The 26,947-nt window shown below is 51.5% G+C and overlaps 1 protein-coding gene across 2 annotated transcripts in view; it reads left to right on the forward strand.

The window, feature by feature from the left end:
* The first annotated feature begins 3,489 nt into the window (after positions 1-3,489).
* Positions 3,490-26,947, forward strand: part of TMCO4 (transmembrane and coiled-coil domains 4) — an 86,556-nt gene continuing 63,098 nt past the window's right edge. Inside the window, exons 1-6 of one of the 2 annotated variants that reach the window (XM_080802052.1) lie at positions 3,490-3,563; positions 7,781-7,888; positions 10,632-10,780; positions 16,366-16,543; positions 21,580-21,754; positions 22,402-22,429. In XM_080802052.1, the coding sequence (XP_080658178.1) occupies positions 16,374-16,543; positions 21,580-21,754; positions 22,402-22,429 (373 nt within the window). In that variant the 5' untranslated portion in view covers positions 3,490-3,563; positions 7,781-7,888; positions 10,632-10,780; positions 16,366-16,373. The remainder of the gene's footprint in view (positions 3,564-7,780; positions 7,889-10,631; positions 10,781-16,365; positions 16,544-21,579; positions 21,755-22,401; positions 22,430-26,947) is intronic. The other variant, XM_080802053.1, reaches the window with a different exon arrangement.

The following is a 26,947-nucleotide window of genomic DNA, read 5'->3' on the forward strand; positions in this document are numbered from 1 at the left end:
GGTAGAGTTCAGTGATTCATCAGTCTTATATAATACGCAGTACTCATCACATTACGTGCCTTCTTTAACGTCCATCCCCAGTTACCCCATCCCCCAACCCCCTTCCCCTGAGCAACCCTCAGTTTGTTTCCTATGGTTAAGAGTCTCTTAATGATTTATCTCCCTCTCTGATTTCATCATGTTTTATTCTTCCCTCCTTTCCCCCATGATCCTGTTTTGTTCTTAAATTCCACAGATGAGTGAGATCGTTTGATAATTGTCTTTCTCTGATTGACTTATTTTGCTTGGCATAATACTCTCTTGTTCCATCCAGGTCATTGCAAATGGAAAAATTCATTTCTTTTGATGGCTGCATAGTATTCCATTGTGCATATATACCACATCTTCTTTATCCACTCATCGGTTGATGGACATCTGGGCTCTTTCCACAGTTTGGCTATTGTGGATATTGCTGCTACCAACATTGGCGTACAGGTGCCCCTTGAGATCAATACATTTGTATCTTTGGGGTAAATACCCAGTAGTGCAATTGCTGGGTCCTAAGGTAGCTCTACCCTACTCTTCCTCAGCTTTTTGAGGAACTTCTATACTGGTTTAGAGGAAAGACCTTAAAGCAAATTTTCTCAACACACACACACACACACACACACACACCATCAATGGTAACTATGTAAAAGTTAAGTTATAGAGGTGAACTTTTCGCAAGGTATATATACATCAAAATATCAAATTGTACTCCTTAAATACATATAATTTTACACACCAAAGATATATCAATACATTTCTAAAAAGAAAGAAAAGTATACATATATATGTATAGATATCCTTTCTGTGTGTGAACCTGTAAGTCACAAAGAAAAGTGGTTTAAATAGGAGTTTAATTAATGGCCTTGATTAATAGTTTACAGGAAACAAAAACTGTACCTAAAAAAAAAAAAAGATTCAATGGCATTAAACTGTGTTCTCAATGGATAAGGCTCGAAGGTAATAACTTTCCCGTGTATGATCTGGGGAGAGTTAACGCAAGGTCACGTGCCAGCTAAATGATCTCACACATCACTAATGCTGTGGGTCTCATCCACTAGAAAATATGAAGGCAGGGGCAAGCGCAAAGCATTCCTAGAGGAGATGCAGACAGAGGTCATCGTCACCCAAGCCTCTGTGTAAGACATAAGGCAGAGACTACGAAATGATCACCTAATGCACAAGTAGAGTTGGGGGAAAATATTAACCCACGTGGCTTTGACCCCAAACCCCAGCTGCTTAGCTTCTCCAATTCCAATTAATTGGGCCAGTCGATGGTCCAATTAACAGAAAGATGTTCAGTTCTCCAGGTCAAAGATGCCTTGGAAACACAAACAAGAGATTTCTCAGCAATATCACAATATCCATGGTAACCACAAACCGTCTGCTGTGCCCTCTACCCTGGGCCTCCTCTGAAGGTGTGTCCTGTCCTTCCCCATGGCAGCTAGGAAAGTAGGGACCATAAACAATCTCCTGGGTCCTTCAGTCTCAAAGACACCATGAGGGCATCATAAGGATACTCTACAGGAAGGAATGGGGGGCTGCCTCCCGTGACATCACCCCCATAATTCAGTTCCACTCAACGAACACCAAGGCCAGGCCAGCCCCACCTACATCCTGGAAGGACAGACATCTACGGGACATAACAAAGAAGCCTTTCCCACTGGGGATTATCTAAACATCTCTGAACCTGTGTTGATACTGAAGCCTGTGGAAGGGCAGGACGGCAGAATCGTCCAAATCGAATTTGGTCTTTGATCAAATCCCGGCTCCGCCATCTAGTGACATTGGCCGAGGTATTTAACCGCTCTGAGTCTCAGTTCCTTCTTTTTCGAAATGGGGCTAATCATAGTATCCACTGCATAGGATCAAATGACATAAAGTAAATACGGAAAGCATGTAGAGCCAGCCACAGGGTAATAGCCCCGAAACAGTATTCATGGTCACTTCTATAATTTCTGGGAGAATCGAATCCAACCATTTAGTTGTTCCAAACCTGACTGATCATCAGATCACCAGGGCAACTTGTCAAAAATATAAAGTTTTAGGCTTCCACACCCCTGAAAAACTCAACCCTGGGTAGGTCTGGGGCTGGGCTCCAGATTCTATGCCCTCCATTATATACTTTCCTCGTGCCTAGCCTGTAGCAGCCACGCAACAGATATAAGTCCCTTCCCTGGGCTGAATATTGCACCAGCTTCCTAATGGGTTGTCTGTGTCTGTTTTTGTCCCTCTGTCCTTGCAAGGAGCCAGTGGGATCCTTTTAAAAGGTCAGATCACATCACACCACTGCCCAGGACCTTCTACAACTCTCCAGCACATGCAGAATAAAATCCATAGACAAGGCCGGACAACAGTGGTTCCTGAAGCTATGCACCCATTAGAAATACCTGGTGAGGTTGCGGACAATGCTATGCCTGGCCAGACCCCAGACCAACAGAATCAGAAGCTCTGGGGTTGGGGCTTCAGTAGGATTGCCAGGTAAATATATGGGACACCGAGTTCTGTTTGAATTTCAGATACACATAATTTGAATGAGTCGCTGGGGCTGGGCACACAGCAGAGGACAAGGCAGCTGAGATCCCTACACTCCGAGTTTTAAAATTCTAGTGGGGATGGCAGCCGATAAACTGCAAACAGGAAACATTTAAGCCTTGAAGATACAGATGACACCCTGAGTGGAGATGGTAATGGAAAGCTGGAAACAGATGCAGGAAAAGGAAGGTCTCTGGGCAGAGTGCCAGGCAAGGGAACCTCAAACACGAAGGCCCCCAGATTGGTCCAGACTTAGCGCTAGACAAACTAAAACAAGAATCAGAGCACGGGGGTGCCTGGGTGGCTCAATCGTTGAGCGTCTGCCTTCAGCTTAGGTCATGATCCCAGGGTCTTGAGATCGAGGCCCGCATTGGGCTCCCTGCTCAGCGGGCAGCCTGCCTCTCCCTCTCCCACTCCCCCTGCGTGTGTTCCTTCTCTCGCTGTGTCTCCCTCTGTCCTGTATGTACAGGCAGGAGGGTTGTTTCTGTTGCTGGCTCCTTGATTTTACACCCTTTACTTTTGGAAGTTTCCATCTAAGTCGCTTGCAGGCCCTCCACTCTGGGACCAACCCCCAGGCTAGCAGTGTCCCCCAGTGAGCCTTGCAGGGCCCTCTCTGGCTCTGAGGTCCTGCTGCTTCCTGGAAGGCAACCAGACCCACACACCGCGTCTCGCGCCCCAGTTGGCCCGTCACTTCCTGATGCCGGCACCCCTGTCGCGGGGTGGCGATGAGCAGAGCCGTGTTGGGACACGCAGTGCGTGAGACCAGGCCCGGAAGGCCGGCCCACGAGCCCGGGACTGTACGCGCAAGAGGCGGGACCAGCCGGGCAGGAGGGGCGGGGCCTGCCGGGCAGGAGGGGCGGGGTGGCCGGGAGCTCCGGGCGGTGCAGGCTGCGGAATCGGCTGGGAGGGACCGAGGGGGCGGGCCGGGGCGGGGCCGAGGCCGAGGGGGCGAGCGGGGCGGGAGGAGTCCTTGCCTTTGCCGCCGCCGCTGCCGCCGCCGCCAGGTAAGAAACACGGGTTGAGTCGGGCCGCGGGCGGAGTTCGCCCACGCCAGGGCCACTCCCCACCTCTGGCCTCACGAGGGTTACTCCCACAAGGCCCGACCAGGCCCTGCGGGCCTTTGCCCCCCACCCCGCCCTCTGCCCCTCGTGGGCGCCAGGCCTCCCGAGGAGTGGCCACGAGCTGCTCCAGGCGCTGCCTGCCTGGAGTCCAGGCTGCGTGGTGGTTGCTTGGTCGCTTTTAGAGCCGAAAGCGCCTTTAGGAATTACACAGAGCAGCGGATGGGGAAACTGAGGCCGGGGGGTGCACCCAGGCATCTTCTGCCTCCCAGCTCGGGGCTCTGAGCCCGTAAAGGCTGCCCAGTACCTCCCTTGATAAGTGAGGTCCAGGGAGAGGAAGGAACTTGCCCAAGGTTACACAGGGTCACTGGGCTTTCCCTTGTCCCAGAGTCCCCTCCACGGACCAGTGGGAAGGCCTCCGGCATCCCCTCACCCCCTCTCTCCTTGCCCTTACAGCCCTATGATTTCATAGCACACATTCAGACTGAGAATTCCAGGTGGGGGCTGGTAAAAAGCCCAGGCCCCCAATTACAGATGGGCTGTATTTCTCACCCTGCCACCTGTTGGTGTAGCAGGAAAGAGGAACTGCTACTCACTTCTGGGGGGGCCATACCGAGAGGTAAACAAGCTCAGAGAGATGAATTCCCCGAGACAGCACCCCAGGAAGGAGAACATGTTAACAACCTGGGTTACCTGACTCCAGAGCCAGACCCAGTCAGTGCCTGGCACAGAGACAAAGTAGGCTTTCCCCGTGTCCTTTGTCTGCTCTGCTCCAGAGTGAGTGTTAAGAGCGCAGCGGGCCTAGACTCTGGGTCTTGGCCTAGAGACCGCTGCCTGACACAAAGTAGGAGTTAACATGTTAGTTCTCTATTCCCTGACTCAGTGTTCATTTCACTGCAGAAAACTTGAAACCCCTTTACATTTTAGGGGCATCCATTCATTTATTAGACACATATTGAGCACCTACTGTGTGCCCCGGTGTGTGCACTGTTTAGGCACTGAAAATACAGCAGTGAACAAGAGAAGTGTTGCCCTTGGGGACTACCCGAGGAAGAGTGGAATAAAACACTGTTGTCCATTTGGGGGGTGGAGGGGTGGGAAGGGCAGGGCAGAGAGGACAGACCTCTGGAATGTTACCAACTGTGAAGTATGTGACGAGGGCAGAGAAAGATTGAACCTCCTAGTGCCAATTGAACCTCCTGTCTTGTGGGCCTCGTTCGAGATGCCCAGCCAGCCTGAGCTTTCTCCGGACTCCCCAGGGATTTGGTGGGGAGGAGCTAGGTGGGTAGAGGGTGGTCCAAAGGAACTCTGTGGGCCTCTGTTTCATTATCATCCAGCAGGGGTGGTAAAAGTGCCTGGCATTGATGGTACCATGTCAGAATGCTTCTTGAATGGTAAAGCACGGTCTAAAATGTGGCCTCTGGCCGAGGCCCTGCTGCATCAGGAGTGAGCAAGAGTGTATTTACTTAGAGCATATTTATTTAGAGGCTCCAGTGACCCTGTCGGTAATCTGTTACCGCTCTTGGCAGAGAGATGTAAGAGGCAGAGGTGGGGGTAGGTGGCTGAGTTCCAGGCAAGGAGGCTGAGACTCCCTGTCAAGGTCCAGAAATGGACTGTTTGCCCCACAGCATTTCAGCTTCTAACAGCACTTGCTGTCGTGGCGTGGTAGTGGACAGATGTGGGCTCAAGTCCCTAGGGGCTTAGTAGCCTCCTGAGTCATCTTGATCAAGCCACGTGACCACCCTGTGCCTCGGTTTCCTCATTTGTAAAATACTGCCTCTAAGGTTGTCATGAGGAGGAAAGTAGCTGAAACCACAAAAGGGCCTGGGGCTGGTGCTCTGGGAGCCTTTTTGCTTTTTCTGCCGAAGGCCCAGGAGCAATTGGATGGGCGCCGAGTAGGTTGGCCAGGTAGGTTGCCATAGCTTAGTGTGGAAAGCTCGTGAAGGTTGAAGCCTAGAGAATTTCTCCTGAGCCTGCGCAGGTGCCCTAGGCTGGTGCTCTGGGCTGCAAAGGCAGGACCAGCTACCTGGGCCCGCACAGGGGAGACCTGAGAAATGTCACCCAGTCCTTTATGGCCTGTGTGTGTTGTAAACACTGCTGTACATGTTAAACTGGGGCTGCAGATGAGAATGGGGGGGGCTTGCTGCCTTGAATGTGCACTAGTGGGCAGAAGGGGATCGAAGGGGGGACCCTAGGCCACTTTCTACTTAGCTGCCCTCCACTTGGGCATTCGGGCCAATTCAGTTGCACCACCCTCTGCTTAAAATTCTGCTGTGGCTTCCTGTTCATTTTAGGGCAAAGAACAAGACCATTAATGTGGGCCATAAGGCTCTGCACCATCTAGCCTATACCTCCAGCCCCATCTCAGGCCACTTCATCAGTAGCCCTCTGTGTTTGCGGCATGCTGCCTCCTCCCTCCTCGGGGCCTTTGCACATGCTCCTCTAGACCACCGTTCCCCTTCCCCGGGTTAACATCACCTTATCTTTTCGATCTGAGCCCAACCCCAGGCCACAAGACGTCCCCAGGAGTGTGGGAGGTTTAGTCCAGGAGGGAGTTGCATACTCATCTGGGGGGTAATTTCCACCTATCTTCTGTACACCACCCGACTGTCCCCTCCTGACTTCCAGGACTGGACTGGGTTTGCTGAGAGGTGCTCGGGGATGAAATCTACATTCAGGAGTACCATTTGAGCAAATATGGGAACCTCACTTTATATAAAACTGTATCGTCCTTCTTTAAAAATGTCAGACTGAGAGGCACCTGGGTGGCTCAGTGGGTTAAGCATCTGCCTTCGGCTTAGGTCATGATCTCAGGGTCCTGGAATTGAGCCCTGTGTGGGGCTCTGAGCTCAGCAGGGAGTCTGCTTCTCCCTCTCCCCCTGTGCCCCCCCCCACTGACACATGCACGTGCGTGTGCTCTCTCTCAAATAAATAAATAAATACATAAATTATATATATATACACACACACACGTATATGTATACACATACATATATATGTATATACATATGTATATACACATATACATATATGTATGTGTATATATACACACATATATACACACACATATATACACACGTGTGTGTGTGTGTGTGTGTATATATTCATTTCTTTTGGAGGGATAATACCCAAAAGTGGTATTGCTGGATTGTTTACTGCTATAATTTGAAGATGAGGCATTAAGGGTCCCCACCGTATCTCCTCTTGCCCACCAGAGTAAGGCCCTGGGGCCCTGTGGGGTGGTTTGAAAACCAGCAGATCAAGTGAACATCACACATTTTGCCATTCCCCGCCCCACCTCCTTCCTCAGCAGATGTGCCTCCCATTATGTTTTAGTTATTCCCGAGTAGAAACCACCGTTCATTCAGCAGATGTCTGTAAGTGCCTGCTGTGCTTGCATAAGGGTAGAAAGGAACAGACAATAAGCAACGGGTAAACGGGTAAACAGGTGAATGATCCAGTATGGCAGACAGAGATTCGTGCTGGGGACCAAGCAGGGGAGCCAGAGAAAAGGGATTGGGATGGAAAGCAGGGGCAGGGTAGTCTCACTGAGCTGTGAGATTTGAACAAAGACAGAGAGGTGAAGGGAGTCGGCCATGTGTTTGTCGGCGGGAAGAGCATTCCGGGCGGATGGAATAGACCATGCAAAGGCCTTGAGGTGAGAGCATAGCTGGTGGGCCCTGGAAGCAGTGAGGGGGTTGGGATGTACAGCTGGAGCGGAGCTAGTGGAGGGGAGATGGGGAGGAACGTGGAGAGACCAGGGGCCAGGTTGCATATGGCGCAGGCGCCGCTGGAAGAGCTGTGACTCTGGAAAGGGGTTAGCAGAGGTTTGGAGCAGAGAAGGACATGATCTGACTTCAGGTGGAGATGGAGGTCCCCGGCCGCAGCGTGGTGGACAGCTAGTGGGGAGAACAGACGGAGCAGGAGACTGGTGGGCAGCTCCTGCCAGGATCCACCTGAGATGATGTTGGCTTGTACCAGGGTGCTAGCGGGCAAGGAATGGAGCAACGGTGATGTGGACAGAATGTCATACAACCTGAGTGTCCATCCCAATGGCACGCTGTCCTCCAACTCCACCACCTGCCCATCCTCTAGGCTGCTGAAGGGACATGGGATAGGAACTTCCCTCCATGCCAACATCCCTCTCTTCTTCTGGTCTGTAGCGGGATTGTCCGAAACCCTCTGGATTCTTCTGTGTCGGAACTGTTGCCATGGAGACCTCCTGAAATGCTACCTGGACCAGTGGCTTCCAATTTAACTTCCAGAGAGAGGTATAGAATGAATGGGTTTCTCTTCTAAAATGCTGGAGCGGGGGCGAGGTAGGGGAGTGAATGGGGACTGCCTCGAATCCTCCCTTCTAGGACCATCTCAAGGTTGTGTGTGTGGGTATGGGTATGTGTGTGTATGAACTTTGAACTACCGTCTTCAGAGTTTCTGGCCTAAGAACGATGCTGTAGCTCTATTTGTTGTGAAGGGTTTCTTCAACCACGTCCTTTTCTGTCTCTTTGGCTCCAGAACACTTAGTCCCCGGCCCTCTCATAATATTGTTGTTATCCCACTAGTGATGCTTCTGTACTGTACTACAAGCTCACTTAAAAACTCAACTGTAGGGGCACCTGGGTGGCTCAGTGGGTTAAAGCCTCTGCCTTCGGCTCAGGTGGTGATTCCAGGGTCCTGGGATGGAGCCCCACATCAGGCTCTCTGCCTGGCGGGGAGCCTGCTTCCTCCTCTCTCTCTCTCTGCCTACTTGTGATCTCTGTCTGTCAAATAAATAAATAAAATCTTTAAAGAAAAAAAAAACCTCAACCGTAGGGGCGCCTGGGTGGCTCAGTCAGCTAAGTGTCCGACTTGATTTCTGCTCAGGTCATGATCTCAGGGTTGTGAGATCGAGCCCCACCATCAGGCTCTGCACAGGGTGTGGAGTCCGCTTGATTCTCCCTCTCCTTCTTCCCCTCCCTCCATCCCCCTCTCTAAAAAGAAGAAAGAAAGAAAGAAAGAAAGAAAGAAAGACCTCCGTTATAACCAGTTCACCAGAAAAAGAAGGAAAGAGAAAAAGAACACCTCTCCCCACCCGCCCCATACACACACGTTCACGTCAAATTTGACCTTGGCCTTCACTGACTGCTCTAAGGGGTTAAAAAGGCCATAATGGGCTGCCATATAGGAAACACAAAAGAAGTTCAGAGGCGCCTGGGTGGCTCAGTCAGTTAAGCCTCTGCCTTTGGCTCAGGTCATGATCTCAGAGTCGTGGGATCAAGCCCTGCATTGGGCTCCCTGTTCAGCGGGGGCTCTGCTTCTCCCTCTCTGTCTGCCCCTCCCCACTGCTCATGTGCACTCTCTCTTTCTCTCACATAAATAAAGAAAATCTGCATTAAAAAAAATAAGAAGCACAAAAGAAATTCATTCTTGCATGTGATCTCCTAAAGGCTCAGGTCATGAAGTTTTAAGGATGATTTAAAGGATGTTTCAGGACAATACTGATCATATTTGTTTTCTCTGCGGCGCTGACTCGGGGGTTTTTGATCTCCCCCCCCTCCCCCCCCCCCGCCAGGAAGAAATCCTGCTGGGTTTATGCGGCGTTCCTCAGCAAATATGAGTGGGGCACCTACTGTGGGTGCTTGCAGAGCTGAGGACAGCTGTGTGGAATGGCTCTCTACCCTCACTACTGACCATAAGAGCTCAGCCAGCATTTTCTGGCATAGGTAATGTCGCAGGCTAGATAAAGCTCGTAATCATAGACCATCAGGCCACGGCCCACGCCGGCGTAATACCCGTCCATCCTGGGCCTGGCCTTTGCAGTCCAGCCATGGGTGACCGTTCGCCCTGCTGGTTCTCACTGTGTGTATGTCCTCTCCCTGCCAGCGGGTGCTCTTCTGGGTCAAGTGCACAGCTTTCTCCGAGTCCCTTGGTGTCTTCACAGCACCTGGGCAGGGACAGATCCCCAGGAGACCCTTGATGTCCGGAAGTTACTCCATCCATCTTTGACATCCTAGGCCCTGGATGCTGTTGGACCAGCTCCCTGCACTCTAGGTGGCCCCAGGAGTCACCATGAGCCCTGACCACTGGTCTTCTTCTTGCTTCGGGAATCCAGCACTCCCTCTTAGAACTGCTTTAGCTTCTCAGACATACTTGAGAATCTCAGTTCCTCTTGGACCAGACCCTGTTCCCAAATCAGACCGTTCAGGTGACAGATCTCCCCGCCCCACAGCTGCCAGCACACTCTGTCAGCTGGGAGAGTTTGGGGTCCCAGCCCATCTAGGCGAACAATCCACAGGGTTGGAAACAGGGGCTCCTCCTTCACACCAGCATGGGGTTTGCCTCAGCCTGTCACGCTGCCCCTCATCCTTTCTGTTGGTTACAAGACCTGGTTGTTGGTCAGTGGAAGTGGGACCTAACTGTGACCTCAGGCCAGTGGGCCACCCGGGGCCAAGGCTCTCTGAGATAAAGCACTCCTCTTATGGGGATCAAGAGCAAAATCGTTTTTAATTTAAAAAAAATTTTTTTCATTATAAAAGTACCAATTCACTCAGGGTGGAAAATGTTAAAAATACAGAAAATTGGGGCGCCTGGGTGACTCAGTTGGTTAAGCATCTGCCTTCGGCTCAGGTCATAATCCCGGGGTCCTGGGCTCGAGCCCCATATGGGGCTCCCTGCTCAGCAGGGAGTCTGCTTCTCCCTCTCCTTACCTGCCCCTTCCTCCCCACCCCCAACCCACTCTGGCAGGGAACTGCTTGGGGCTCCAGCGACAGATAGGAAGGAGACCCCGTGCGGGTCTTCCTGCGGCTGCCGGGCGCTATAACCACGTCTCAGGTTATGAGCAGCTAGAACAGGGGTATTAAATGAGACGACCCATACCAGGGGCCCAGGCTGTGCTCAGTGAGCGGCTGTGACTGCCAGCCTCCTGAGAAAAGCATCCCGGGGAGAGGAGCGTGCTGGGGCCAAGGCCCAGAGGAGAATATATGTAGCATCGAGGCTCCCCTGAACCCCAGGGCTAACCAGTCTCTCCTCCTCCAGATCCCACACCCTATGGACCCACAGGCTGGTTTTTCCGGTTTGCTCCCCCCCAGGGCAATTTGCATATTTCTCCAAGAACCTTCAAGAAGCTGAACAGCCTGTTTTCAGACTTAGAGAAGGGAGGTCCACAACTGTTTCCTGAAATCTGGGTGAGTGTTCTTTAAGGTTTCTTGTTCCTCACATCCTCGCCATTATTTAAGGCTGTCTCATCTTAAATATTGCGAGTTTGCGTATCGTCTGTCTCCTTCGCCGGAACATCCCTCCAGGTTGGAGCGCTGCTGTCTGTCTGCGTCTCTGCTGTGCCACGGCACGTGGGGTGACACCTGGTGCCTATGGGTGCATGTATATATTTATTAAATGAACTAGTTCATTTGGGGTGAGGTGGACTTTTATTTTTCATTTACTTAGAACTTAAGAAAAGGTCTTTAAAAATCTGTAGAGACATCCTGCTGCTTTTTTTTTCTTTTCAGCATAACAGAATTCATTGTTTATGCACCACACCCAGTGCTCCGTGCAATACGTGCCCTCCATAATACCCACCACCTGGCTCCCCCAACCTCCCACCCCCCACCTCTTCAAAACCCTCAGATTGTTTTTCAGAGTCCATAGTCTCTCATGGTTCATCTCCCCTTCCAATTTCCCTCAACTCCCTTCTCCTCATCCTGCTGCTTTTTAAAAAGCTTTCTGTCAGAAAATAATTATGGCCTCGTAGGCACTTGCAAAATTAGTCCTGAGGGTCCCACAAACCCTTACTCAGCATCCCCGTGGCCACTGCCTTCATGATGTAGTCTGACTCGTGAGCTGGGAGGATGTGGTCCCACACGGTGTGGCTCCCAGCAGCTCCCCCGCCCACTCGTTTCTTCCCTCCCGCCCCTCCGTGCCTACCCACCGTCCAAGGCCTGGCTGCACTGAGCATCTTTTCGGTTCTTCAAAAGCATCTGCTCTCTTCTACCTCTGGGCCTTGACACGTGCCGTCCCCTGTGCCCAGAACAGACTGCTTCCTACCACCCCACCCCTGTCCGGGGCCACCTTCTCTTGGAAGCCATTTCTGGGCTGCAGGCCCCTGTTCATGTTCCTCCATCTGGGCTCTTCCCCCAACCCACACCCCTACCCCCAACCACTGTCCCTATCACAGTGCAGTTTCTTCTTCGTAATATCCTGGGCCATCTGCCCGCAGGGCTGTCCCCTTCGCTTCCTGCAGGCCTCTGCTGGGACAGCACCTTTCAATCGCCTACCATCGTCACCCTCTCATACCCCAACACTTCATAGCCCCCTAGTTGTTCTTCCCAGATGATCACTTCCTGACCCAGTCGTCAAGGGCATGGATCCTATAGTCGGACCTGAGTGTGAATCTTGGTTCCACCACTGACTAGCTATACAATCTTGGGCAAGGTACTTAGACTATTTTCATGTATAGCTGCATTCTTTTTTTTTTTTTTAAAGATTTTGCTTAATTATTGATTTTAGAGAAAGAGAGTGTGAGTGGGGGGAGGGGCAGAGGGGGAGAGACAGGGAACCTCCAGCAGACTCCGCTAAGCACGTAGCCCAAGGTGGAGTTCAATCTCACGACCCTGAGATCTTGACCTGAGCCAAAATCAAGAGTTGGATGCTTCACTGACCAAGCCCCCCCACCCCAGTGCCCCCTGTCTCCCCACAAAAGGCAAGCAGAGAATTTGTCATTTTGTCACCTGCTCTACCCTAAGACCCAGACCAGGGCGTCACATATCATTTTCCCTTCTTCATTCATCCAGCACACACTTATTGAATGCCTGCAGTATTCCAAGGCCTGTTCAGAGAGCAAGGGGCATAGAAGTAAACAAAACAATGAGGGGCCGCCCTCAAAATATATACCTTATATTCTATTGGTATACACAGGTAAACAAATACTTTAAATACATATTATTTAAAGGGCGCCTGGGTGGCACAGTTGGTTAAGCGTCTGCCTTCGGCTCAGGTCATGATCCCAGGGTTCTGGGATCAAATCCCACATCAGGCTCCCTGCTCAGTGGGGAGCCTGCTTCTCCCTCTCCCTCTGTCTGCCACTCCCCCTACTTGTGCTCATGTGCACTCTCTCTGTCTGACAAATAAATAAATAAAGTCTTTAAAATATATCTATATCTATCTATCTATCTAAATATTATTTAAGATAAAAATAAATATTATGAAAATAGAGCAGAGTGTTGGGATAGAAGAGTAGAAGTACTTTATAGCCTGGGAGGTTAGGGAGGGCTTCTCAGAGGAGGTGACATTTAGGCTGAGGCAGAATGATGTAAAGGTCAGAGGAGGAGTATCCCAGGCAGGGGAAACAGCAGGGATGAAGGCCTAGAAGACGGACCAGCTTGTGTATTCGAAAGCGCAGTGACAGCTTGTGTGGCTATAGCGTAGTGAGCAAGCCGGGTTTGAGGGCATGAGATGGAGTTTGGGGCTGGTGGGGGCCATCATTAGGGGATCAGCGTTCATCCTGGTGTGAGAGGAAGCCTTGGAGGTTCTTAAGCAGGCAAGTGACATGACTAGTGTCTATGACAAAAAGGGCACTCCAGCTGCTGTGTAGAGAATGGATGAGAGGACATCAAGAGTGTATTTTGTTGAACAAACGAATCAGTTTGGCCTGATCTGAGTTTTCTGTGCGCTGAACAAATCCCCTCTGCCCTGTGGATAGAGCCAGGCCAGCTCGTGCTTCTCTGATTAAGAGTCTGCTTATTCTTGAACTAGGAACCAAAATGGGGCTCTCCCAGTACCAGCCCAGTAAAACACCATCTGAGGCTCCTCTGGGCGGTGGGCACAATCACTCCAGCCTCCAAATGGCATGTGCGTTGGATTAAATATAGAAATCGCTAAGCCTGCCAACATTGGGACTGGGTGCTGCCCTGGGTGCTGTCCTTCATTTGTGACTTGTTGCTGTCCCCTTTGTCCACCACCACGGTCTGGGCTGATCCTGCGGGGCAGGGAAATCGGGTCTCTAACTTGAGCTCCGGAAGCAACCACTGGAGGCCAGTCTTGCTGGGTGACACTGGCCAAAGTCTTAACCTCTCTGAGCCTCAGTTTCTCCATCTGAAACAAGGGAAGGAGGATCCCCGTGCAAATGTAGAGGGAAGAGCCCAGGGTTCAGGGCCAAAAGCCTGGTTTGACTTTCATCACTTGCTTACTGTGTAACTTTGGGAAAGGCACTTAGCCTCTCTGAGCTCATTTCTCAGCTCTAGGAGGGAATCGTAAGGGCTCGCATCGTACTTGACCTTACATGAGAGTTGTGAGGACTAACTGCGTGGGAAAGTGCTTTGTAAACGGTTCCGTACTATACAGCCTTGGTTTGTTGCCTTTAACTACTTCAGGGTTACTCAGAAAAGTTAATGAAATATTCACTGTGCGCAGACTTCTGTAGAAGTCATAGTTTGAGGACAAAAGTTTTTATTGCTGGATGAGATTGAATTTATGGACAAAAGCCAGGGCCAAGTGGGTAATAGACTTGAAATCTTTTGGTCATGTGGTGAGCGTTTCAGTGGAGGTGGTGGCCAAGGGCTCTGGCTTGGAGCTCCCATCTGCCGTCCATTTCCTGGCTGTGTGACTCGGGCCCAGCTACTTCTCCTCTGTTTGCAGACTGGACATTGTGGTAGTGCCTGGCTCATGGAGTTAGCTGAGACTGGGCTTGTTAACACCGCAGCCCCCAGGGCCTGGCCCCCGGCAACTGGCACATAATGTTAGCACTTGCCATCACATGGACCTCTGCCATGTGCCGGGCACTGTGCTGAGCTTGTCATTGATTTATTTGTTGATATTTTTAAAGATAATTTATCTCAGAGAGGGAGAGGGAGTGCATGCACATGAGCAAGCATGAGTAAGGAGGGGGGCAGAGGGAGAAAGAGAGAGAGAGACTCCCAAGCAGACTCCTGCCGTGCATGGAGCCCAACTCAGGGCTTGATCCCACGACCCTGAGATCATGACATGAGCTAAAACCAAGAGTCGGGTGCTTAACCGACTGAGCCACCCGGGTGCCTGTTTGTTGATTTTTTTAATGCATTTATTTCTTTAACAAACATTTGTGTGGCATGAGTCTGATGCCAGACTTTATTCTAAGTGCTAACCCACACAGCTATGTCAGTTGCTGCCAGCCCGGCTCCTCCAGGCAGATACTGTCATAGTCCCATTGTCAGGTGAAGAAGTGTATGTGCAGAGAGGCTGAGTTGCCCAAGGCTACGTATCTGTCAAATAGAGGTGCTTAGATTCATGCCCAGGTCTGTCTGGTCCTGAAGCCGCACTCATATTCACAATGCCATGTGGTCAAGGAAGGTTCCCTTCCTGGTACTCACTCCCACGACCACTTCCTGCCCCTTGGATGCATGACTTGGCTTGGTCTGTCCCCTCCCCTGCCTTCCCTTCTGCCCCTGAGATGGAAGGTTAGAAAAAAGGGAGTGGAGGGACGCCTGGGTGGCTCAGTTGGTTGAGCAGCTACCTTCGGCTCAGGTCATGATCCCAGCGTCCTGGGATCGAGTCCCACATCGGGCTCCTTGCTCCGCGGGGAGCCTGCTTCTCCCTCTGCCTCTGCCTACCACTCTGTCTGCCTGTGCTCGCTCGCTCTCTCTCTAACAAATAAATAAATTTAAAAAAAAATTTAAAAATTTAAAAAAAAAAAAGGGAGTGGAAAAAGGAGACCATCCCCTGCTTCCTTCTCTTCTTTCTTCCTTTCACGGAAGTATAACCTACGTAGAGAAAACAAATCGTAAGCCTACAGCTCGATGAATTTTTAAATATATTTACACCCACATAATCACAGTGGGTGATATAGATACAGAACCTTTCCATCATCCAGAAGCCTCACTGTGCCCCTTCCGGGCCAGTACTCACCGCCTGCCATGGGCAGCCTCTCCTCCATCTTCTTTCACCCGAGATTGGTTTGACCTGTTTTTCAAGTTCATACGAACACGATTCCGCAGATAAGTGTCTGCTTATCATTGTGCCTGTGAGGTTCACTCATGTTGTTGTGGTTAACCAGACTTACCCTTTTTCATTGCTTTGTGATATTCTGCGGTCTGAATATGGTGTAGTTTTTCCATTCCACTGCGGACGAACATGGAGCTTGCTTCTGGTTTGGGACTATTGTGAATGAAGCTTCTGTGAGCATTCTTGTGCCTGCCCTCTGGGGAACATTAGTCCTCGTTTCTCAGGAGTAGAATTTCTGGGGCATAGAAAAGACATACATTTAGCTTTGGTGGAAAATGTCCAACCATTTTCCAAAAGGTTGTACCACAAAGACTCCCCCAGCAGTGTGTGGAAGTCTTACGTATCCCTTTCCTCACCAACACTTAGTATTGTCAGACTTTCAATTTTAGCCATTCTGACGAATAGGTAGCAGTGTCTCATTGGAACTTTGCTTTATTTCTCTGATGACTAACAACATGGAACTTTGTGTGTTCATTGGTCATTGGGTACCTTTTATGAAGTGCCTGTTCAGGTGTTTTGCCTATTTTTAAATTTGCCTTATTTCTTTTTCTTCATGATTTTATAGGGGTTGTTTATATACTATGGGTACAAATTCTTTGTTGATACACATTGAAAATATCTGTCCCCAGTCCCTGGTGTGTGTTTTCAGTCTCTGGAAGATGATGAATAGCACTTCTTATCTTGAGTGAAGGTTCAAGTTATCAGCCTTTTCTTTCATGATTGGTAGTCATTGTGTCCCATTTACGTAATTTTACCTAACCCTGGTTGCATTTTTCACTGAGATTTTTTTTTCCTGCAGTGTTGGAAATGGCCACACAGGACAGATCGAGCCAGAGGCTGACTCCAGTAGCCGAGCCGGCTGTGGAGGGGGAGTCGCCTCTGCCCACGGGCCGCGAGCTGGCCGAGGCCAACCGCTTTGCCTATGCCGCTCTCTGTGGCATCTCCCTGTCCCAGCTCTTTCCAGAACCTGAGCAAAGGTGAGTGCTGTTGTCTCACAGAGAGAATGTCATGCTTCCTCAGGGAACCAATTTTTTTTTTTTTTAAGATTTTATTTATTTATTTGACAGAGAGAGAGATCACAGACAGCAGAAAGGCAGGCAGAGAGGCGGGGATGGGGGGAGCAGGCTCCCTGCTGAGCAGAGAGCCCAATGCAGGCCTCCATCCTGGGACCCTGAGATCATGACCTGAGCCGAAGGCAGAGGCTCAACCCACTGAGTCACCCCAGGCACCCTAGGGAACCGATTATTGACAGTCAGGTTCTCTACCAGATGTTACTGGCAAAGAGGAGAAAGTCATTGTCCTTACCTTTAAGGAGTTCACAATCTTGGGCATAAGACATACCTCATTCAGTACTTGCTCATTTACCCACACCAAGCATTTTCTGAGCACCTCCTGTGTGCCAGGCGTGATCTAGAGGACATGGAAGGTACACGTGAAAGAGATGAATCACTGCCCTCAAACAGGACACAGTCTGATGGGAGGAAAGATATTTATTCACGCATACAACATGCATTTATTGAGCACCTACTCTATGCTACGTGTAGTGCTAGGAGAAAAATGAGGCCTGGCTCCTGTCCTCTCGGGGCTCTGAGTAGGGCACCTGAATAACTGACTGCCATTATACTAGACAGATGGGGTAAGTGCCTGGATGGGTTTCAACCAGGTGTCATTGAACAAAAGGTGGACGTTGAACGACACCAGGAGGTGGAGGGGTGCACAGGTGAGACAGACATTCCTCGGGGAGACAGGTCTGTTGCTATGGATGGAGCAGAGGGAGGAGCTCACTGTGGCCCCGAATCTCCAGGTGGTGGGTGGAGCTGGAAGGACAGAAATACCGTTACTGAGACAGGAAACAACAGATGGGGGCAGGAAATGACAGGAAGTTTTGGGGTCTGTGGCATTTTCAAGACTTACCCCCAAAATGTCCCCCGTGAGTAAACTTCCCCATGCCTTAGGTCTTAGCTGGGTATTTGTTTGTTTGGTGTTTTTTGGATTTTTTTTTTTTTTGGTCTTTTATCTTCATCTCTCCTGCTGGACTGAATACTCGAGCATATTCATCTCCTTGGGTGTCACCTCCAGGAAGCCTTCCCAGACCTCCCCAAACCCCAGACCAGGGTGTTTCTCCAGCCATATGTTCAGCAGCCCAGCCCTGCAGCCACCGTGCTGCCCTGCGGCTCTTCCCACACCGGCACCCCCTCCAGTTGGGGCTCCCAGAGGGCAGGAGCTGCCTCGTCCACCTGTGAGCCCCAGAGCCTCCCCCACAGCTGGGTGTACCCGACAAGCCAGTACATGGGGAGCAGGTGGGGGATGATCTCTGTGTACTTTGTTCCCATAAACAGATGTTCATGAGCCTGCTCTGTGTGCCAAGCCTGTGCTGGGCACCTCCTGGGAGGGCACATAGAGGAGCGAGTTATTGTCCCGTGCGCCTCCCGCCCCACAAACACACACACATCCGGGTACCCCTGTAAACGTAGCTGCTTCTGCCTGGCCAGAAGCACGTGCCCTGGGATGTTTCCTTCCTCTAAGTTTCCCTTTCAGGAGGCCAGTTCCGTCCATAAGCTCCATGTTCTTTAGGCCCAAAACACATTTTGAAAGTAATTTCGATCATGTTACAACCCAGATACACCGTTGGTTTCAGTAATCTTTACAGGGCACCCTGGGGATGTGTGCTGTCCACACGGGACATAAAAGCAAGCCTTTTTTTAATGTATCTTGTATCTGAGCTGTAAACGTCACAGACGCCACTCCCTAGAATCAACTCTGTTTATTCACCATGGAGGAATTATGGGGTGGAGCAGGGGATGGCACACGTGTTCTGTGAAGGGCCCGGGCTCTCCAGCTCGCAGGCCGTGGAGCTTCTGTGGTCCTCACTCGACGTTGCCGTCCTAGCCTGAAAGCAGCAGGAGGCAGTACGCAGAGGATGTGCGAGGCTGTGTTCCAACAAAACTTTATTTACAAAAGCAGGCTGCAGGCCTGCTCCGGCCCACTTGGGTAGTTTGCCAGCCCCTGGTGAGTCGGAGGAGCTTTGGACTCAGGATGAGAAACCCTGGATTTGGGGTGAGGTTTTGCCCCTTCCCAGCGGTGAGACCCTTGATTTAACCTCTGAAGCCAGGGGCTCCATCAGCAAGGAGGGGCCGGGACGCAGGGGAATGTTTGGTGCTCCTGGGTGAGCACCGAGGCACCTAGTCACTGGGGAGGGGCAGTGTCCCGGTGGGTAAGCAAGTGTCTGGTGTCGTGAAGATAGGGGTTTGAACCCTGGAGTTATCCCTTCACCTCTCTGGGGCTGCATTTCCTTATCTCTAGACTTGGGGTAAGAAGAACACCTCCCGCCCCGGGGGTGGTGTGGTGAGAAGTAACGGAGTCAGTGTGAATAAAGCACTTCTGTGGCCCACGGGCTGACAGACCGGTTGCTCTGTGGTTGTGATCTGGTATCATCGTTGCTGCTGATTCTGACCCATTCTGGCCAAGCCGACAAGCTCATTAGAAGCCATTCTCAAAGCCCTGCCAATCTGGAACGCTCTTTGTTTTGTAATCTGTTGCTGTATTGCTACTTTATGTACGTACTCATTAATTCATTTATTTTTTTTAAGATTTTATTTATTAATTTGACAGTGAGAGAGAGACAGAGTGCGAGCGAGCGCACACAAGTAGGGGGAGCTGCAGAGGGAGAAGGAGACGCAGACCGCCCCACTGAGCAGGGAGCCCGATGCAGAGCTCAGTCCCAGGACCCTGAGATCTTGACCTGAGCCGAAGGCAGACGCTTAACCAACTAAGCCACCCAGGCGCCCCTCATTTCTTTATTGAAAGAAACATATATAATGCTTTATATGGGCCAGATTTTGTTCTAAGCCCAAGGAGAAATGTTAACTTTCAGTGACCCTGTGAAATGGGTTTCTTCATTATCACCATCATTTTATAGATAAAGAAACTGAGGCACAGAGAGGTTGAGTAACTTGTCCAAGATCGCACAGCGAGTGGCAGTGCTGAGATTGGAACCAGAGTCTGTGCTCTTGACCCGTCCTCTCTTATGATGAGATGCTTCTTAACATCCAAGACTTCCTTCTTGGACACAGGGCCAGGCCATGCTTCATTGACCTGTAAGTCATGTTCAGCTCACTCAGTCACTCCGTGCTTCCATGCACACCCACGCAACCGCCCCGGGATTATCCCAGTAGATTGCAATGGTGCAAATGACAATAACCGTACGAGCAGTAGCCAACATTTATTGAGGGTTATCAGGTGCCAGGCCCTATTAAGATGTCACTTAATCTTTCTGTCCAATCTCCGAGGCATATCCTGTTATCATCCGCATTTTATAGCACAGGAAAACCAGGCTAAGAGAAGAGAAGTACGGGCATGAAGCCAGTCACCGAGGGAGCCAGGACTCCCCTCGTGCCCTGGACGTCAGAGCCCAACTCTGAAACCCCTTCTCCACTGCCTCCCTTGGTCACCTTAGAAATAAAAGTCGTCCCCTGGGGCAAATACATTATATGTTAATAAAAAAAAAAAAAAAGAAGTAAAAGTCGTGAGGCCAGCTGACATTCCTTGGGCATCTCCTATGCACCAGGCTCTGCCAGCTCATTGAGTCCTCAAACAACCTAATGAGGTTGATCTCTTAAACTCATTTGCAGATAGGAAAACTGAGGCATAAGGAGGTCAGTTTACTTGGCACCGTGCTGTGTTGCTCAGATGTCCTCTTGGCAATGGCCTCCTCCCACTACTGCGGAGAGGGCTGCCTCGACTGAAGAGAACCACCTTGCCCACGCCTCCGCCCTCCTCCCCCAGCAGCCTTTGCTGGATGATTACCTGAGCGAGGAGGGATATAAAGGGCCCATCAGCCTCTCGCATCTACAGAACTCCCTGCAGAGCTGGCTGAGCCTCCTCTTGAGGCTGCATTGCAACTCGACTGTACCCCCTGCCCAGTCCTGCTTCTTCCTTACCCCCCCTCACAGGGACCCCTAATAATCTCCATTTCAGAGCTGCTTCCTGGGGACCTGAACCCATGACAGTGGTGGGGCAGGATTGTAGGCGGCCTGCAGTGACCTCTCCACTGGGCCTCGGCACTGGAGGCTCTAGGGAGGGAGTGGGCGGGCTGCCTGGTGTCCACGGGGGCCTCCCAAGGTTGCCCGCACCATCAGGGAGCTCTGGTTGTTTCTGGGAGGCCCTGATTCCACCCGGGTGCAGAAGCCAGTGCAGGGAGCGCCAGGACAGCACGGTCGAGGCAGGCTGGGATGATGGTTTGCAAATAGACTTGGCCTCTAGGCCTCAGCCTTTTTTCTGGACTGGTGTCATCACCTCCTAACTGACCCCCGTGCTCTACATCCCCGCCCCCCCACCTCGTGGGTTTACCACGGTCACTGCCAAGAATGGCGGCTTTGAAGCACAGCCTGATGTAGTCTTTGCCCCTGTTGCCCAAATGCCACGTGCTTCCCGCAGTTCACGGGTTCGGTTCCCGGATTCCTTCTCCCCATGAGCACCCGACCATCCCCTGTCCGGGGACTCCTGTGTTTGCTGAAGTGAACAGCATCCTTGGGCACTGTGGGAGGACAGACCCTTCCTGTGCACTTAGCCACTTCGGCAGCGGCCCACTTGTTTCCCTGGAAAAGCCGGTGTCCTCTCTGATTTCCAACGGCCACAGATCACCTTCCATAGGATGCTTTTTCCAACAGCGGCCCCTCCCCTCTGCAGGTGGGTGTGGGCTCTGCCTCTCTGGACTCATCATGCCTCCATCCCTGCCTCCATCCTGGCGTGTCGCATGGCACAAGGGTGTGTGTGTGAGTCCTGTGCCTGTCCCCACCCTGCCATGAGCCTCTTTCCAGACGTGGCATCTTGCACCACTAGCTCCTCGTCTCTCAGGTGTTGGGGACCCCGTCGTCTTCCATGGACCACAGTCACCATGGATTCCATACGTGGATTTGCACCCGTGTGACCGTGTATGACCTAAACTTCCCAGTGGCCTTGTGAGATCTGTTCTGGAAGCCTTGGGGGGATCTAAGTCACGTCTGTCTTTCAGCTCCTTCTGCGCAGAGTTCATGGCGGGCCTCGTGAAGTGGCTGGAGTTGCCCGAAGCCGTCTTGCCAACCATGACTGCTTTCGCCAATGGCCTGGGAGGCGAAGGCACAGACGTGTTTGCTCCGATTTTATTGAAGGACCCCATCTTGAAGGACGACCCACTGGTGATCGTTCAGGTACGCCCCACCGCCAGGGGGCAGCTGCTGGGGAAAGGAGAACCAAGTATTTCCGTCCAAAGTCAGTCTGAAAATCACTTCTAGTGGGGTGGTGTAGTTGAAAGATTAAATATTTTGGGATGCCTGGGTGGCTCAGTCGGGTGAGCATCTGACTCTTGGTTTTGGCTCGGGTCATGATCTCGGGGTCCTGGGATCAGGCCCTGCGTCATGCTCTGCGCTCAGTGCAGTGTCTGCTTGTCCCTCTCCCTCCCACTATGCTCCTCCAACCCCTCCCCCACTCATGATCTCTGTCTCTCTCTCTCTCAAATAAATAAAATTTTTAAATAAATAAAAAAGAAAATATTTCATCATAATATCACAGAATGATGATCACAGCTAACAGTAAATTATTATTGAAGATTTACCATTGATTTAATTTCATATTTACATAGTGTTTATTATGTACCTGACAAATACTAACTCATTTAATTCTCCAAGCAACTTTATAAAGTAGGTAGTATGGTCCTCCCCTCATTATAAGTAAGGAAAATGAGCCACAGAGAGGCTAAGTGACATGTTTAGGGTCATGTAGCTGACAAGTGGCTCAGCTAGGAGCAGGCTAATGACCTGCCAACATATTGCTAATTCCTGTTATTTTTTTTCCCCAGGACCTTCTCAGCTTCTCACTCAAGGATGGTGAGTTGATTTTCTTAGTTCTATATGTTTTTTTAAAGTTCAGTAAATTTGGGGTACTCCTCTTCATACTTGGCCATCAAAGCCACAGGTGGTGGTGTCACCTGTGGGCCCATCCCCCATGGCCTTTTTGGTGCGGGGAAGGAAAGGGAACCCTATGTGGCTGGGGAGCCAGCCAGTGAGCCCCTCATTGGTGCCAAACACTGTGGGGGCTTGGCACCAATGAGGGGAATAATGGGGGGCCATTACTTCATGTCTCCTCACAAGGCCCCACGGTTTTACCTGCTAAGTCACCCACCACTCCGGTCTGAGCCACCATCACCCCCTCCTGGTCGACAGTAGGGGTGTCCTCACTGGTCTTGCTAGGGAGGTGGGGTCCAGCCCTGCCTCATCTCTCAGCACACCCCTTCCTGCTCTCTTCGCCAGCCTCCCTCCCAAGGGCCTGTGCTTCCGGCACCGTGGACTTCGTGGGTGCCCTTCCCCTGCCCAGAGAGCGTCCTGCTCCTCTTGCCCTCCTCCCACTGCCCAGGGAGCACTTCCCTGGGGAGGCCCCTGGGCTCCCATCTGGGCTGTTCCTCCCAGCACCATGTGGCCAAGGCTGTGGTTGAACAGTTACGGGATTCTTTGTGGGCTTCTCCTCCAGACCGGAGCTCCAGGAGGGCAGGGCCACATCTGGCTTCCTTCACCACGTGTTTCTAATCCCTAACCCAGCACCTGGAACCTAGCACATACTCAGTAGATACCTGGTGAATGAACTAAGGAGACAGATCTTACTGCCCCATTTTATGGATGAAGAAGTTGGCTCAGAGAGGTTAAGCGATGTACCCGAGGCTGCGCAGTAAGTGGCAGTGTGGGATTCGACCCACGTTCTCTCCTTGGGCTGTCAGGACAAATTACTGAACTTGGGGAGGCTTGAAGCTGCAGAAATGTATTCTGTCACAGCGCAGGAGGCCCAGATCCAGAAAGCAAGGTGTCAGCAACATCTCGCTTCCTCCGAAGGCTGTAGGGGAGAATGTGTCTTGCCTCTCGTAGCTTCTGCTACCTCCAGGCATTACCCCAGCCTACAGCCGTGTCTATCCCTTCTCTGTCTTCATCAGTCCAGGGCCTGCTCCTCCCTTTCCTCTCCTCTCTGTGCCTCCTGCAAGGACCTTGGACAGGGCAGCCTCAACCAGAGCTCTTTAATTATACCAGCAAAGACCCTCTTTCCAAATAAGATCACCTTCCCAGGTTCTAGGACGTGGCTGTGTCATTTTGGGGGTCCACATGCAACCCACTGCAGCGCCCAGAGTGTCCCGTACCAGACCACTACAGGGCTCCCCAGCCCCCGTCGCTCCGCATCCATTTCTCCCCACCTCCTCTCTGCCCGGGCCCCCCATCATTGTGTGCGTGGCTTCTTCTGTTCCCTGCGTTAATGAGAGATTTGGGCGCAAAGACCCCCAATGTTTACTCTGATGGCGAGCAGGGAGGAGAAGCACCGAACTGCAAGTGAACTCCCAGCAGCCTGCAAACCATCATGTGGGAAGTACGTTACACCTTTAAGAAAGTTTACGTAGGGAAAGTAACACCAGCCACCCCACCCCTGCCCTGCTGGAACCCCGGCTCCTGGGGGAGTGGAGGGTCGGGAGGGGGAGGAGGAACAGGATTAGGAGAACAAGAAGAGCAGGTGCAGAAACACAGGCAGGAAAGCCGCCAGGCTTTGGGCCACCGTGGCGGCCTTGGGCAGCTGAGCCAGGGAAGGGAGCAGGATGCACTTGACCTGGGCAGACTCTAGGAGGCATCCCCATCGGCCCGATGTGAGGAAACCTGGCCTCCACGAGGGCAGCAGAGATCCTGGGGGTGAAAGCCTGACCCAGGGGTCGTTCTGTCAGAAGAGACAGCAGGATCCCTGACAGACCAGATAGAGGGAACACGGGAGAGGAAGCGGGAGTGATGTCTCTGCTCTGAAAGTCTAGTTCCTGATGCCAGTTGCCAGGGTGTTAGGACCCAGCTGGGGAACCCTGGTTGGTCTTGAGTGCCCCTTTCATGCAAAGTGGTGGTTCAGGGACCCTGAGAGAAGGGTGCTGGGACCTCCTCCAGCCCCACACAAGAGGTCATGGGACCTGTCCCCTCACGCGTGCCTGCTTCATACAGCTGTGCTCAGCACGGTCAATGTCCATGAGGGCGGGAGGGGGCACAGGGCACTGAACCTTGGGGCTCCTTCTTATGAGGCTAATGCATTTTCTTTTTTATTTTTTAAAAAGAAAGAACCTTAAGTCCTTGCTCATCACAGTACGGTCCCCGTGGACCAGCAGCATCGGCATGCGGGCGTTTGTTAGAAATCCGGACTGCCGGGCCCCACCCACACCTCCTGACTCAGACTCTGCTCACTGACCAGATCCCAGGTGGCTCCTTGCTAGTCGGAGAAGTGCGGCTTCAGGCTCCAAGCCCACTGCGTATTTCTGGCCCTGCTCTAGCCAAACAAACAATTTTCACTGCCCGTCTCACAGCTGCATGGGACCGCAAGGATGATTCGCTGAGCCCCTGCACTCAGGCAGGCACGGCATTTAGTAATACTCCCGTTGGCTGATGAGGCTTGCCCCAGGACATGGCAGAGATGGTCTGAGAACATGGCCCAATTGTATCACTTTTTTCTTTTTTTAAACAGAAGTAAGGGAGGAAGCATCATGTCTGATGCTCCTGGACCCTCGTAGAGTCAGAAGTTGAGTCCACACAGAGGTCTGAGACGCCAGTAGCTAGAGAGAACAGACACGCTCGTGTTATAATCCCTGTAACAACGAAGCCACCCGCCGCCGAGCGCTCGCTGCGGGCCTTGCCCGTGGCTGAGGGCTGTGCAGGCATGGAGCCCACTGAGCCCCCCAGGGGCAGTTGAGGCTATAGGCCTGAGCGCTTGGTCTCAAGGGCATCCTGGATGAGCCTGTCAATTTTCCAGGTGGAGAGATGAAGGCCCAGAGAGGGGAAGGGGATTTCCCTGAGACACACAGCGCTAGAAGCAGACTGGGAGTTAGAACTGGGTCTCTGGCCTCTGGGGCCAGCACTTTGCCCCCATTGCCTTATCACCGGGTAGGAGGAGCAGGCGTCCCAGTGCTCCTGCCTCTGCCTCAGTTTCTCCCTTTCCTTACCTAGAGACCCATATTCATCTTACCCCTCTTCCTGCCCCCGACCCGCAAACCACAAATCCTCCTGAGCCCCCTTGAGCAACTAGGACACAATATAGCCCCCTCTGCTGTAGATGACTTTGGCCTGGGTCTCGCAGAATATTTGGAGCGGGTTTAAAATGTGTGTCTCATGTCACCACCTGGTACTTTGTGCCCTCCCTGCGGCTTTGGCTGCACACGGCACATGGGGACCCCAAAGGGGCAGGGACTAGGGCTCCAAAGGTCTACAGAGGTCAGCTGTGGGTGGATCCTCAAACCATCTAGCCCACCCTCTCAGCGCGTAGATGGGAAAATGAGGCCCAGAGGTGGGCCTGGCTGGCCAGTCATTGTCGTGTCCAACTCTTTATCCACATTCATGAAGAACCAGGGACCAAGAAGTGGGGGCATTTGGGGAGTTAGGCTTCCTGGGTGTCAAAATTCAAGCTCCACTTTGGCAAATTTTGAATGGTTCTGTGCCTCAGTTCCTCACATGTCAAAAGGGAATAACAGTAATCTTTACCTTAGAGGGCAGCGGTGGGGATTAAATGAGGTATACCATGCAGAGTGCCCCAAACAGAGCTGGCCGTGAGTGCTGCTCACAGGGGTTGATGGTTAGAGGTAAAGTAACAAAGCCCTGGGAGTCAGGAAACCTGGGTACTCATCCTATCTCTGAGACTCTCTCGTTGTGTGACCTTGATCAAGTCACTTAACCTCTCTGAACTACAGCATCAAATGCAAATAAGGGCACCAGACAGATACTCCTTAAAAAAACAAACAAACAAACAAAAAACCTGACTTTGGTTCTAAGAGCATGGTTAAGAATTTTATAAGGAGAAGGTCAGTGTCATAGTTGGCCCATTTGTTCAGGTGTTTCCCCCATAAACTCCATGAGGGCAGGGCCCTGGTCTGGCCTATTCACCAATGCACCCCAACATCTACCACATGATAGGCACATGGTGGGCATTTAGTAATTATTGGGTGGATAGATGGGAGAATGGATAGATAGATAGATAGAAGGATGGATGGATGGACGGGTGGGTGAATAGATGGGTTGAAGGAAGGAAGGATGGATGGATGGATGGATGGAAGGAAGGATAGAAGACTGGATGGATCAATGGATAGAAAGAAGGATGGGTGGATGGATGGATGGATGGATGGAAGGAAGGATAGAAGACTGGATGGATCAATGGATAGAAAGAAGGATGGGTGGATGGATGGATGGATGGATGGATGGATGGATGGATGGAAAGATGGATGGATGGATGGATGGTTAGATAGAAGAATAGACAGGTAGAAGGATGATGGATGAATGGAAGGATGGATAGATCAATGAAGAGATAGAAGGATGGATAGATCAATGAAGAGATAGAAGGATGGATGACGGATG

This window comes from Martes martes, assembly GCF_963455335.1.
Source record: "Martes martes genome assembly, chromosome: 4".
Classification (NCBI taxonomy): domain Eukaryota; kingdom Metazoa; phylum Chordata; class Mammalia; order Carnivora; family Mustelidae; genus Martes; species Martes martes.